At 35.2% G+C, this 14,610-nt stretch overlaps 1 protein-coding gene across 1 annotated transcript in view; it reads left to right on the forward strand.

The window, feature by feature from the left end:
• XPR1 (xenotropic and polytropic retrovirus receptor 1) overlaps nucleotides 1–13,621 on the forward strand; it is a 135,543-nt gene extending 121,922 nt beyond the window's left edge. Inside the window, exons 12-15 of the mRNA XM_004688536.2 lie at nucleotides 2,255–2,421; nucleotides 6,205–6,344; nucleotides 10,280–10,501; nucleotides 13,005–13,621. Of these exons, the coding sequence (XP_004688593.1) occupies nucleotides 2,255–2,421; nucleotides 6,205–6,344; nucleotides 10,280–10,501; nucleotides 13,005–13,065 (590 nt within the window). The 3' untranslated portion in view covers nucleotides 13,066–13,621. The remainder of the gene's footprint in view (nucleotides 1–2,254; nucleotides 2,422–6,204; nucleotides 6,345–10,279; nucleotides 10,502–13,004) is intronic.
• The last annotated feature ends 989 nt before the right edge of the window (nucleotides 13,622–14,610 follow it).

Consider the following 14,610-nt stretch of genomic DNA (forward strand, 5'->3'; position numbering starts at 1 on the left):
CTTATCCTTAGTATAATTCTTTTTTTTTTTTTCTTAGTATAATTCTTAAAATGGTACAAGGGTCAAATGACTACTGTCTTTACAAGCCCATCTTTTTTTTCTTCAAGATTTATTTTTTTTATTTGTATATACAAAAACTGGGGTGTACGCCAGAGGAGCAAGGTCTGACAGGATTCACCAGAGATAGAATGGATAGCAGAACAGGCAGATATGTGGAAATGCACTTCTGAGGAGAGCAACAAAGTTCATCTTATTTCTATGAAACAAAGATTTACTGACTTTGTAAAAAAAAAATAAAAATAAAAACAAAACACAAATATTTTAACAAAACACTTTTGGACAGGAGTGTTTTTATCTTTTGAATTTTTTCAAAGAGGGATTAATATCCACCTGGTATACATGCTATACTTTGGTCTCCTTTTAGTTATTACCCTTATTTGATCTGTCTCAGCTCCCAAATGAGAATGCTTCTCCCTGAAATAATCTGCCTTCATTTGTATTCAGGGGATGTACTAGAAAGACATCACTTTAGGCAAGCAATTACATCTAATTCTCTCTTGGCTAACTCTGGTAACCCACTTCAGTGATGTTCAGAATCGCAGGAAATCAAGTCATTGCTATTCTACCATGAGCTAGCTATTACACACCTGCCACGTCAGAAGCATAATTATACCATATGCATTTATGGTAATGGTATCTACTGATTCTAAAACATAAATTTCTTAGGAGTTTTGAATCCATAGCTATCATAGAAAGGATAAAGTGAAATAATGTCATAAAAGTGCTAAGAGAGAAACCAGAAAAGTTATCTAGGGAAATCTTACAGAAATCATCCCTAGTCCCTTACAGCTTGTCTTTCATTGACACTTCATTTAGATTACTTGCAGGTTCTCCAATATGCTTTTCCCATCCCCGTGCCTTTTCATTATCTTCCTTCAGCCTTGCATGGCCTTGCCTCATCTGCCCAACTTTTGCAATACTATTTATTTATCCTTATAGAAATAACTCAAATGCTATTTCCTCTTATTTCCTACTGTTGAAAACATTCCCATTCTCAAAAAAGTTTGTGTATACTTCATTTTAGCTCAAATTTGTCATCAATAACAAACAGCTAGATCACTTACCAGATTATAAATTTCTGAAGGGAACACTTTCATACCTACAATGATTAAGAAAGACTTGTTTATTTTAATAGGAAGTGTATAGATAATGTACAATACATCTATTCCTTTATATCTTTGGGAACCTATCAAAATTTTAAACTTTTGAATTAAATGTTTTATTTCTTTTTTCTTGTTGATTCATAACCATATTGTAATTACTTATCTGTATCCTGGAGGACACAGAAAACATCATGATGAGACTTGAACTCAGCAAAGAAGAATGTCACTAAAGAAAATATGGAGCTCTTACGATTCAAAGAAGGCTAATTGTATACCTATACTTGAGATTATTTTCATTCTGATTTAGTATACTTTATAATTTCAGCATAAGGCCAAAAGTTACTTTACAGTGTTATCAGCATAAAGTCAAATTTGGCCTTTGTATCAATAACCAGCCTCTGAAAGAACAGGAAAAAAATGCCATTTTTGGCTTTGTGATTTGCTTTCACATAAGTCCTTAAGGTTATATCTCATCAATCTGTTGCTTTATGACATTTCATCTATAATTAAAATGACCAATTGTTATCACAGTTAGTATCAACAAGATCTAAGTGCACAATAAATGAAGGAAATGTTGTTCTAAAATAAAAACAGTCCAAGAATTTCCCTAAGCAAATATATTCTTACTAGTTTTCTATTTTCATCTTTGACTCTAAGCTGCCACCTGGTGGTAAAAGTTTGACATCTTGTAACGTTCAAAATCTCCTTTACAATTATTTCAATTTTTATGTATTGAGCATAGACTCTAAAACTACAAATGCGCCTGTTAAAAAAATTTTACTCATTAAATGTTTGGTGATTACTTTGGACTGTTAAAAAAATTTTACTCATTAAATGTTTGGTGATTACTTTTTTTAACAAATGCGCCTGTTAAAAAAATTTTACTCATTAAATGTTTGGATTACTTTGGATTACTTTAGGAAAATTGAAAAACCTTATTTAAAGTTTTTTAGACAATAATTCTGCTAAGGAGATTTGTTTAAATCTTCCTTTGTAGAACTATATAAAGTATTTTTAATTACTTTCATTTAATGAAAAAATTTTACTTAAATCTAGTAATTCTCTTTTTCCCTTCCTTTTTCTTTCTTCAGAGCAAAATCACTTAGACACCATGGTGTTCTTTTATCTGTGGATCGTCTTTTGTATCATCAGTTCGTGCTATACCCTCATCTGGGATCTAAAGATGGACTGGGGTCTCTTTGATAAGAATGCTGGAGAAAACACCTTCCTCCGGGAAGAGATTGTATATCCCCAAAAAGTATGTACAAAAAGAGTATGTTATGTTTGCTTTAAAAAGACTTAGGTTACTACCTACTAAACCCTATTATAATTAGGATCCAATCCCTTTATGTAATTAGAAAAAAATTTCAAGAAAATACTATTTCAGTTAGTCAGCAAAAATGTATGAGTTATTTACTGTATGCTAGGTACTTGGGAAAATAAAGTAAAATTCTGGTTCTCAAGAAGTCATAAACTAGATTCTAAACAGATAAGTAAACATACTGTGATTTAATGTGATAAAGACTATAAATAGGGGAATAAACAACTTTACTATGATATATGATTTATTTTTGAATATATAGTTCCCTCCCTCAAATAGTCCTCATTTTGTGTGCCTTGCAAATTCCTTTTCCTCAGTTTAAAGTGAAGCCTTTATTTCTCCAAGCATATTTAGACATTTATCTTGATCGAGTTTTTTTTTTTTTAAAGATTTTTTTTTATGTATTTATTCATATAGAACTGGGGTACAGGCCAGAGATGGGGGAGGTGAGAGGATTCACCAGAGACAGAGAGGGGAGCAGAACAGGGAGATCGACGAAGTACACTGCTGAGGGGAGCAGCGGCCGGGTCAGGAGAGGTCTGCCTCGCCATGTGGATCACCTCCTCCGGGGCAGGCCGGAATCGAACTCATGCGGAAGTGACTTTAGCTTCTTAGTGCAGCGCTTTAACCCGCTGAGCCACCAGGAAGGGCCTTGATCCAGTTTTATCCACTACAAACTTCCCACAATGCAGTTATCATTTTATATTACCTGTTTATGCATCAATTCCTAGTATATAGTAGATTTAACATTTGTAGAATGAATGAATTTGGCTTACTGAGCAAAAAGGAAAGGAAATACCTAACTCTGAGTGCACCAAAAGAATCATTTATTTCGGCCCTCCCTGGTGGCGCAGAGGGTTAAAGCACTGCACTGAGAAGATAAAGCCACTTCCGCATGAGTTCGATTCCCGCCTGCCCTGGAGGTGACCACATGGTGCAGCAGGCCTCTCCTGACCCGCCCGCTGCTCCCCTCAGCAGTGTACTTTGTCAATCTGCCTGTTCTGCTCCCCACTCTGTCTCTGGTGAAGTCTCTCGCCACCCGTGAGCCTCTGGCCTGTACCCCAGTTCTGTATGCACAAATAAATCTTTAAGAAAAAAAAAAGAATCATTTATTTCAACCATTGTTTATTAAAATCAAGTGGCAATTCAATCCAAAAGTATACTTAATTCCCTAAGAATTATTTTATGGTTTTTACCTATATGTGAATGAAAATAAGAGAATATCAAATTAAAAATATCAAGAATATCTTTACCCAAATGTTGAAAAAAATTAAAATAGAATTCTAGCTTTCTCACTAGCTCATTGTATAACTAGGTAACCAAACTACAGTTCAGTTTCTTCAGTAAGATCAGGTATTATACTGAATTATCTTTTAATTGTTTCCATGTTCTAAAATGCGATGGAGAGGGGAGTATAAATTGGATGACTAATCTTTGATTGTATGTCACCTGTCAACATTACATTATGTGGGTATATAATATTCAATTGGTGAGTAGGGAAAGCTGTTTTCAAGTATGGGGATTGAATATAAATGATAAGAAAATGGATAGAAGAATGCCTTTGTAGGTAGCCTCAGATAAGCATATGAAGACATAAAAGGGGCTTTTCATTGAGAATGATATTTTCTTTAATCTAACTAGAACTGTATAGTTATAATACAACAATCCCAATGTACACATTTATATGACGAAGACTATATATATATGTATATATATATTATAAATTTCATTTGTAAAGAAACCCACCATTAGTAAGAACAAACATGAGCTCAGCTAAAGGTGGTCATTTTGTACTCACCAAATGTATGTGATTTACTGAGATATACAACACATTTATTTCTTGTGATGCCTATTCTTAGATGAACTGTTTATCTCTTTACATAAATGTTAATCCATTCTCCCTTTTAAATAAAACATTTGTTTCTGTGTAATAAAATTAGTGGACAGGCTCCTTCAATGTTCAGTGTTTATTATTACATATTTTCATGACATTAGAAAATGAAACACATGCATTCCTCTATTATAATTTGTAAATTTATATCAAAAATGTTCTGTAAACTTGCTCATATCCCTTTCAGTTTTAAAAAGGCAAACACAGGCCCTCCCTGGTGGCGCAGCGGGTTAAAGCACAGCACTGAGAATCTAAAGCCACTTCCACATGAGTTTGATTCCCGCCTGCCTCGGAGGTGACCACATGGTGTGGCAGACCTCTCCTGACCCGCCCACTGCTCCCCTCAGTAGTGTACTTAGTCGATCTGCCTGTTCTGTTCCCCACTCTGTCTCTGGTGAAGCCTCTCACTGCCTCTGAGCCTCTGGCCTGTACCACAGTTCTGTATGCACAAATAAATAAAAATAAATCTTTTAAAATAATAATAATAAAAAGGCAAACATAGTTACTTAAAAGAAACTATTCGTAGTTTTCAGTGGAGTTATATTTAAACATAAGAACACAGCCCCATATGAACATTGAAATCATTTCCTAAGAATTACTAATGCCTAACATTCAACAGCACACAGTATTTTTGTTATATCTATATTGAAACTCACCTTTCCTGCCTCTTGGCTTCAAGTTCTATTCCTCCCAGAAAATTTCACATCAGCCCCCACATCAGTCAACTGTGGTCCAGCTTAAGACTGATGATTTAAAGACACATGAAATTATAGTTCTTCACATAGGTCTAATAATAATTTCACTGAATGTGGACTTAACCAAAACTTGTATTATTATTATATTGAATGAATGGGGAGGGAAACTAATACATGTTAGTATATTAAAAATCTTCTTAAAACCTACTGTAATAAGTAGTCAATATAATGTTTACACTTGGTTAATCAAAATATAGCCATTTGTACACATTATTTGGAAATGTGGAGTAGAAATATGGAAAAATAGCCACAAATTTTTAAAATGTCACAAGACTGGAGAATGGGAAGAAAAAGTATCAAGGAGACTACTGTTTGCTTTTTTGTTAATAGTCTTCCAGCATAACTAGTCTTTTAACATAATTTGTTACTTTTTAAATAAATACTATGGTATAGCAGCTCTAGTTCCCATAATGCCATTACTTTTACCTATGTATTTTAAAATTTGTTGCCCAGAGATTAATAATGAGCAAATCTATTAGTAGCAGTTTTGTACAGGTTAAGTATTTAAGATTTCTGTGTAGCTAAAACTGCGTTCCTAAATACTGGATAGTAATATGGTAAAACCATGGTAAAAATTCAACCATGGTTTTGAAATTCAAATTTAATTACAATTACTAATATCAAAAAAGAAGGCAAAACTTCTTTCAATGCAGGGTAAGGCAATTTGAAAATAAAAATACAAAGAACAGTTAATCTACTTATCTTTTCTAATATTACCTTTTGTATCAGTAATGTATATTGTATATGTTAGAATATAATCCAGTCAGATCAAGTATCCCACTTGACTTGTTTTTCTCTGGTGGCCTAGAAGAAAACCTGGTATACAGCATGGAAATGAACTATGTTTGTTAAATGATCACTAAAATTTAATAAAGTTTATTTTGAATATTGCGCTAGTTAAGAAAAACAGTGGTAAAATCTTCTTAAAATATAAAATAAAAATAAAACTCTTCTTTGTTCTTTAACCTCTTTGCTTATTGGTGGGACACATGTGACTTTCGTTGCTGTGCTAGGTATGTTTTATTAGTGAGGAATGTAATTGTACATGTACTCAGTTTCCTTCTTATACCTCAGGCCTATTACTACTGTGCCATCATAGAAGATGTGATATTGCGCTTTGCTTGGACTATCCAAATCTCAATTACCTCCACGACCTTGTTGCCTCATACTGGAGACATCATTGCTACTGTCTTTGCTCCCCTTGAGGTTTTCCGGTAAGCAACCAATCAAGAAGTTTATCAAAGATTCTGTTTACCTAAAGATGTCCAATACTTGCAGATTATAATTTCTTCAAATTTATACTTGAGACTCAGCTTAAAATTTCCCAGCTTTCTCATACTTTCTCATTAGCCCCAGAATTGAAAAGTCCTACACTAAAGGACTAAGATTATTCTCACAAAGTTAAAATAGCTACTGATAGAGGGAGGCACATAAGGGACTCTAGTGATATTGCACCTGTGAACTGTGGGGGAGGGGTGAAGTTCTGTGGGGTCTACACCTGAGGGCAGGTGGGAAGTAAATAATGCTTTAAAATGAATAGTGATGTAAAATAATTATAAATAAATAAAATTCTTAAAAAGTCATCATTACTTTTAAGACAATACAATTTTTTTAAAGATTTATTTATTTGTGCATACAGAACTGGGGTACAGGCCAGAGGCTCAGGAGCGGTGAAAGGCTTCACCAAAGACAGAGTGGGGAGCCGAACAGGCAGTTCAGTGAAGTACACCGCTGAGGGGAGCAGCGGGCGGGTCAGGAGAGGTCTGCCATGCCATGTGGTCACCTCCAGGGCAGGCAGGAATTGAACTCATGCGGAAGTGGCTTTAGCTTCTTAATGCTGTGCTTTAACCCGCTGCGCCACCAGGGAGAGCCTAAAATATTTTTTTAAAGTAATTAAAAAAAAAAATAGAGCATAGGAAATGTAAAGAACTGAAAACATGCAGTAGAGAAAGTTAAATAAGTCCAAAGTTCTTTTAAAAGACTAAAAATTGATAAAATGTTGAAACTAGATTGCTCAAGCAAAAATAGAAAAGAAAGCACAGAATTACAAATTCCTATATCCTAAAGTATTTTAAAAGCATAAAACAATACCATGAGCAATTTTAAGCCAATATATATATAACTTTAAATGAAATGGACAAATTCTTCAAAAAGCACGGTTTACCAAATCCAGACCAAGGAAATCCTTTCAATATATAAGAAAGAAATACCAGTTCTATATAGAATATTCCAGGGAAAAGGAAGATTAAAAAGAATATTTCCATGTTCTTTCTATGTAACCACAATGACTTTGATATCTAAACACACAAGAACATCCCAAGGAAGACTGATCTGTCTCACACAGATACAAAAAATTATGAACAAGATTATTTAATGAATCCAAGAATATGCCAAAAGGATAATAACTTCCTAGCTGAGTTAGTCTAGGAAAATAAGATTTCAATTAAAAAATCTATCTGGGGCCTCCCTCATGATGAAGGGGTTAACATGTCAGTGCTATCTCCAGCCACTGTGGCATGAGTTCGATCCCTGGCCATGGAGCTAACCCATATGGTGCAACAGACCTCTCCTGTCTCACCCACTACTCATCTCAGTAGTGTATTTCAGAAGGTCTGCCTGTTCTGCTCCACACTGTGTCTCTAGTGAATTGTCTTACACACACACACACACACACACACCTCTGTACCTCTTGCCTACATCCCAGCTCTTGTACGCATAAATAAAAATTTTTTAAAATCATTTTTTTAAAAATCTGAAACTCACCAATAGACCAAAGAGGAAGAAAATACTAAATACATGTAGAAATATTGCCAAAAATCAGTACCTATTTATGAAAAAAAGCAGAGAATATAAAGATCATATTTAATGATAAAACACTATAAGCTCTTCCTTGATATTAGGAATGAGATCAGTATGCCTGCTCTAACATTCTATTTAACATCATTCTTCAGGTGTAGCTGGTACAGTGACAGGGAGAAAGTGATTGGATTGGAAAAGAAAAAGAAAACAAAGCTATAATCACAGTGGAATGATTGCATGTGCAAAAAAAATTCAAAAGAATGTACACATAGGGCCCTCCCTGGTGGCGCAGCAGGTTAAAGCACAGCACTGAGAATCTAAAGCCGCCTCGCATGAGTTCGATTCCCTCCTGCCCTGGAGGTGACCACGTGGTGTGGCAGACCTCTCCTGACCCACCCACTGCTCCCCTCAGCAGTGTACTTCATTGATCTGCCTGTTCTGTTCCCCACTCTGTCTCTGGTGAAACCTCTCACCACCCCTGAGCCTCTGGCCTGTACTCCAGTTCTGTATGCACAAATAAATAAATCTTTAAAAAAAAAAAAAGAATGTACACATAACCTGTTAGAATGACTATAACTATGTCTCTGAATATAAGGTCAATATAAATTGTATATTGTTCTAAAATGCCATAAATAACTGAAAATACAATATTTTTAAAACTTGCCATTTAATATAGCTTCATATTATTCAACCACCTAGGAATCAATGTAATGAAAGATATGTGAAAATTGACAAGCCACTCCTACAATTTATATAGAGACAGTAAGGATCAGTAATAGCCAAGACACTCTTGAACAAAGTTAAAGGACTTCCATTCTAAAATATCAGGACTTACTATCTTGCTGCAATAGTTAACACAGCATGTGGTGTTGGTAAAATAGATAGTCCTTTGGAACAGAATAGTTCAGAAACAGATCCACACATATATTGACACTGCCTGCCTTATGATAAAGATAGCTAACTAGCAGTAGAGTAAAAGATGCCCTTTAACAAACAATATTGAATCAGTGGGGTTGGAGTAAATTTTTCCATATAGAAAGTCTGCTGTAAAATCTATTTCTCATCAGTTCTTACCATCTTACAAGTTTTTATCAGTTATTACCATCTTTTTTTTAATGTGAAATCATTTTCTAAATATATTCATTACATAATCCTTCATTTTTGTAAATGTATGATTTCCCTTGAAATTCCCACCACCAGTTCACCTGTGCTGCTCTTTTTAGCATAGTCCCTCTTGCTCTTCCCACTCCTGGCCTGGTCCTTCTCCTTCCTCTGATCGCAATTGCTTGGTGATTTTGATTTTTACTTTTATTGTAGTTACTTGTTTTTCTGATTCTTTTTTTGTCTTTTCTCCATTCCTCCTGTAAGTGAGGCCATTCATTCAATGTGTTTCTTTTTCTTTCTGGCTTATTTCACTGAGGCAGCTCCACCCATGTTACTGCAAAGGGCATGAGTTTATTCTTCTTGGTTGCTGAGCAATACTCCATTGTGTAAATATACGACATCTTCTTGATCCAGTCATCTATTTTTGGGCATCTGGGTTGCTTCCATAGTTTACCTACTGTAAATTGTGCTGCATGTTATTACTCTCTTAATCTAAGTTTCTGCTATCTCTTTTCTGAACCACTACAACTGTATTCTAATTGGTCTTCTCCTAGTCCTATTTCCCATTCTCTGTTCGCAGTACAAAGGATAGGATAATCTTTTTCTAACAAACACCATTCTCCATGTTTTTCATCACACTTCAAGTCTAAGTTCTTTATTACTATTAACAGAGTCCTCTGTGCATCATGTGCTTTTCTACCTTTACGTTCTTATCTCCTGATATTTTAACCTCATTATTCCTCTCCAGCCCCACCGATGTTGTTGCTGTTGTGGCAATACACCAAAGGTCTTTCAACATTTTAGGCATGGCATTTCCTTTGCCTGAGACACTTTTATTTGAGAGCTTATGAGAGTCACTTCCTTGAATCATTCAGTTTACTGCTAATGCCATCTTTTCAGAGAAATATGCTCTACTCTTTTGGTTTGCTTTATTTTCTTCAGAGAACTAAACATTATAGTCCATACGGGCAGACTTTGTCTTGTACAATGCCTTTTCCTGTTATATGATAGTCATTCAGTAAGTATTTTTAAATAAAGTGAGAGAATAGACCTCTTAAATTCTGAATCTTAAGTTCCTTTTACCTAATTTTTTTGCTTGTTCCCTTCTCCCACCACCACACCATCTTTTATGATTTTACTTTAATATTCTAAACAACCTTGTTATTGTTTCCATCAGTAAACACAGGGAAATATGCAGGTTCTAGTAGTATGTTCAAATTTTATAATTTGCTTATTCTTTGCTAAGGCGATTTGTATGGAACTTCTTTCGCCTGGAGAATGAACATCTGAATAACTGTGGTGAATTCCGTGCTGTGCGGGACATCTCTGTGGCCCCCCTGAATGCAGATGACCAGACGCTCTTAGAGCAGATGATGGACCAGGATGACGGGGTGCGAAATCGCCAGAAGAACCGGCCATGGAAGTCCAGCCAGAGCATATCCCTGCGCCGTCCTCGCCTCGCTTCTCAGTAAGTATGGTTTAGCTAATGTGAGGTGAATTTCTTTCTGGTGTTTGCATTGGATGATGTTTAAGCTAAGACACTCTCAGGTTGCACCAAAATCAAGTTGCTTTGATAATCATTTACAACTACAGAAAAAAAAAACAAACAGCAATAACAGCAGATTCCTATGATCCAATCTATAGGAGATCTTAATGAATGTGTGGAAATAATCATTAATTAATGTTTTAACATCTGTTAATTTGTCATAACAAGTACATTGTCGAGAAAAATTGTTAAAAGAATAATCTGTTTTGCATACAGAAGTTCTTAAGTTTTAAACTTGAGGAATCCTGGCTCAGCGATTGCCATTTATATAACCTTGGCCAGATTAATATAGATAATTCTCTATATTATCCCTCATCTGTAAATTGAGATTAACAGAATCTTTACTCATAAGGTGTTAAGTGGATTAAATTTGTAATCATGGAATTTTCTCACAGGAAGGCCTCATAATCATAAGCTGTTACTATCTTCCTACTAAAAATACCTATAGCAGTGTTTTTAAATCAATATTGGCTTTATATGTTCTAAAGTCGTAATAAATCTAGGCTATACTGTGGCTGCATTTGAAATTTAGAAATAGTAGATATTTCAGTGACTGAAATGAAAGAGATTTAAGTTGGTCATAAGCAATTTTCTAAAGGGTAAGGGAGTATCTGTAGACTAGAGGCACAGTAAAGACATAAGGGTGAAAATCATGGGGGGGGTCCAAAAGAAAAAAAAATCACATGACTAGTACTTTAGTAAGAAAAATTTAACTGAATAAATGAAGTGTGATCGCAATACATGAAAGCTGAATGTGCAGCTTATAGCAAGAAGGAGCCACAGAGAATTTTTCATAGAATAATGGCATTGTGGAAGTAGTTTTAGTAATATTTAATGGCAGGATATGTTTGGAAGGGAAACTGAAGGTCAGAAGACTGTTAAGCTAACACATTGCACTGGTCTTAAGTATGGTATAGTGAAGATTAGGGTTAGTGTACTTACAATAGAACTAAAAGGGATGTAAGGTGGTGTTTTAAAGGAAGTGAAAAATAGGAGCTGCTAATGGTAACCCATGGGATGTGGGAGTAGAATAGAACTTGCCTAAGCTTTAGATAGAAGTTAGAATTTATCTGAAGAAAAGGTAGATAAAAGAAAAAGAGAGCAAGGAAGTGGGCCTCAGGGAACAAATACAGATGAAAGAAAAAAGAATAAACCAAAGGGACAGGGAAAAATGGTCAGAGGAGGAGGGATGTGGGAATAACTGTTAGGGTCAGCAAGGTAAGGGCATGAAGAGCTGGAAGACAACGTCTAAGGGTGGTTATCGGTTTGGCCTCCTAACTTTGAAAGTCCTTTTAGTTACCAGCAGAGGGCAGTGCAAGTATATACTGTTTCTGCTTCACAATCAAGGGGACTCTTTAGCAATGGTTCATCATTATGTTAAATTTCAGGTGTTCAGTGGATAAAGGAGGACCAGAAGAGGACATACAGAACAGTGGAGCAATCCATATGCCACAGAAAGGGCAGGGAATCAAATAATATCAAAGTTTTGAGTACTGACTTTATGATTCACAACAACCTATATAACACACCCTTAACATTTTTGAATGTCAATTCCCACCTTACTCAACTAGGAATAAAAAGACCTATTTCACCAAGTGAAATGGTGCAGAATGTTTTTATCCAGTACAAGAATCTCTTCTTCTCTAGCATCCTGAAGAGATGGTAATATGCTGATTAACAATCATCTGTGATAATGAAATTAGTTAACTATGCATCTCATTTTCATTCGATTGTTTGCATGATAGAACAGCTTATGTTGGGCTAAAACATACTTCACTAGAACTTCAGTCAGTTGATCCTAATTGGACTCCCTAACATAATTTGGATTGAATTTCCTCCCTCATGTACATCAGATTTTGTTGACTGTTAGAAAACAAAAAGCTGTCTTGCCTCTCCTTGGGTGGAGGGGAGAAGGCATATTTTCTGCTGGCTAACTCTCTTAGGCTGTCCTGCATACCTTAAAAGGCATTAAATCTATTATCTTCATCATAGTTCCTTGCAATTGATGCTTTACTGATGCTTTTTGCACCCATTTTCTCACTTGATGTTCACACTCTCCATAAAGTGAATGTAGTAGTCTGTGAAATATATATTATTATTCCTACTTCATTGAGATGAAAGTTGGCATTCAAAGAACTTACATCATAAAATCAAAGTCAGTACATAAACTCAGAACTTACTCCAGAATACTGCTATGTATAACTGTCGATTGTTTTTATTGCCATCTAGTTTCTTAGTTTTTCCAATAATACTGGATACTTATTGAATATGAAACTATGAAAATCATCCATCTGGTACAGTATATGTAGTACCTTTTTAGGATGTATTTTTAATGGTGGGAAGATTGGAAATGTACCTAACACTGATAGATGTGTTTGTATTTTAGTAATGGACCATGTCATTTTCTCCCCTTTATTACCACCAGATCCAAGACTCGTGACACTAAGGTATTGATAGAAGACACAGATGATGAAGCTAACACTTGAATCCTCTGAAGTCTAGATTAACATCCTTGGGTTTCCTATTCTACAATTCTTTCCTCGACCAACGCAACCTCTAATACCTTTCCAGCCGAAAACAGGAGAAGACACATAACACATTTTCCGAGCTCTTCCAGATCGGATCCTATGGACTCCAAACAAGCTCACTGTGTTTCTTTTCTTTTCTTCTGGTTTAATTTTCATTTTCTATTTTTAAAACAGATACTTCATTTGCCAATCAGAGGACATTTTAAGGAACAAAAAAATAGTATCTTATGGATTGTTTACAATCACAAGGACACAGATACCTATCAGGATGAACAACAGGCATTGCAAGGACCCTCTGATGGGACAGTACCGAGATAACTCGGCTTCTGCTTGGCCCGGTTTTGACTGGTTGAAACCGGACATTGGTTTTTAAATTTTTTGTCAGTTAAAGTGGAGAAGTTTTCCTTTCCTTCATACCCAGCGCAAAAGCACTGGCTGCACTTGCAGGGAAAGTGCAACTTAGAGCAGTACCTTCATTCATGAAGCTACTTTTTAATTTGATGTAACTTTTCTTATTTTGGGGAGGGTTGCTGGGTGGGTGGGAAATGCGATGTATTTGTTACATATAGTTTTCTCATTATTTATGAAACTTAACCATAAAAGAATGCTATAACTCCTGTGCAATGAAGGTGATAACAATGAAAGAGCTGGATATCATTTATGAGGGTTCAGTCCCACAATACCTCTCATGAAACAACTTGCACCAGTTTGACTTCTTAATTTTAAGCCAAAGTTTCATTACTAATTTTTAAGTTGCTGCTGCTTTGAAATTCTGTCTCTCATAACGAAGCATCCACATACTTCCACTCAAATTTATGAGGTCTAGTACTTTTTTTTTTTTATTTAAGTAACAGATACAGAATACATTTGGCCATATTTGAACCATAACAACTGAAGTTTTAAAAGCCTTCATATGCTTCAGCATGTAGGATAATGAAGTATAAATTATACTAACTAAATTAGAAGACAGCACTATTTCATATACCCTTGCACCCTCATTGGATAGTTTTTCATCTGGGCTTGGTTACTTTATTAAACAGGTCTCTTGGGGAAACCATGTTTTTGAGAGCATAGAACAAGTATCCTTTCTCTTTCACAATACATTAATGAAAAACACCTTTGCAGCCATTTCCCCCAGTAGATTTAAAGAATGAACATTGGATTCCGTGCCCTCCCTTGGTGGAAAATTGGGAAATCTAAACAAAAAAATATATTTCTTAGTCATCTCATACTATTATGGGCTGTACGAATGCCCACTTTCACTTCTTTGTTTTGTCTCATTTCTTTCCTGTGTTCCAAACATCTAAATAAACCCAAAAATCATAAGCGATTTTAATTTCTTGAATGTGGTTGGCATTAAACTTAGCATTTTATATTATATGAATACCAAGAAAAAAGTAAAAGTGTGTTTTGATTCTTCCCACCCAAATGCAGATGAAGATTCCAAAGTTAACATCCTTTGGATTCACAAAAGTAAATTACTTCTGTCATTTTCAGCTTAAT

This window comes from Condylura cristata, unplaced genomic scaffold (assembly GCF_000260355.1).
Source record: "Condylura cristata isolate star-nosed mole 26May11 unplaced genomic scaffold, ConCri1.0 scaffold00024, whole genome shotgun sequence".
Lineage (NCBI taxonomy): Eukaryota > Metazoa > Chordata > Mammalia > Eulipotyphla > Talpidae > Condylura > Condylura cristata.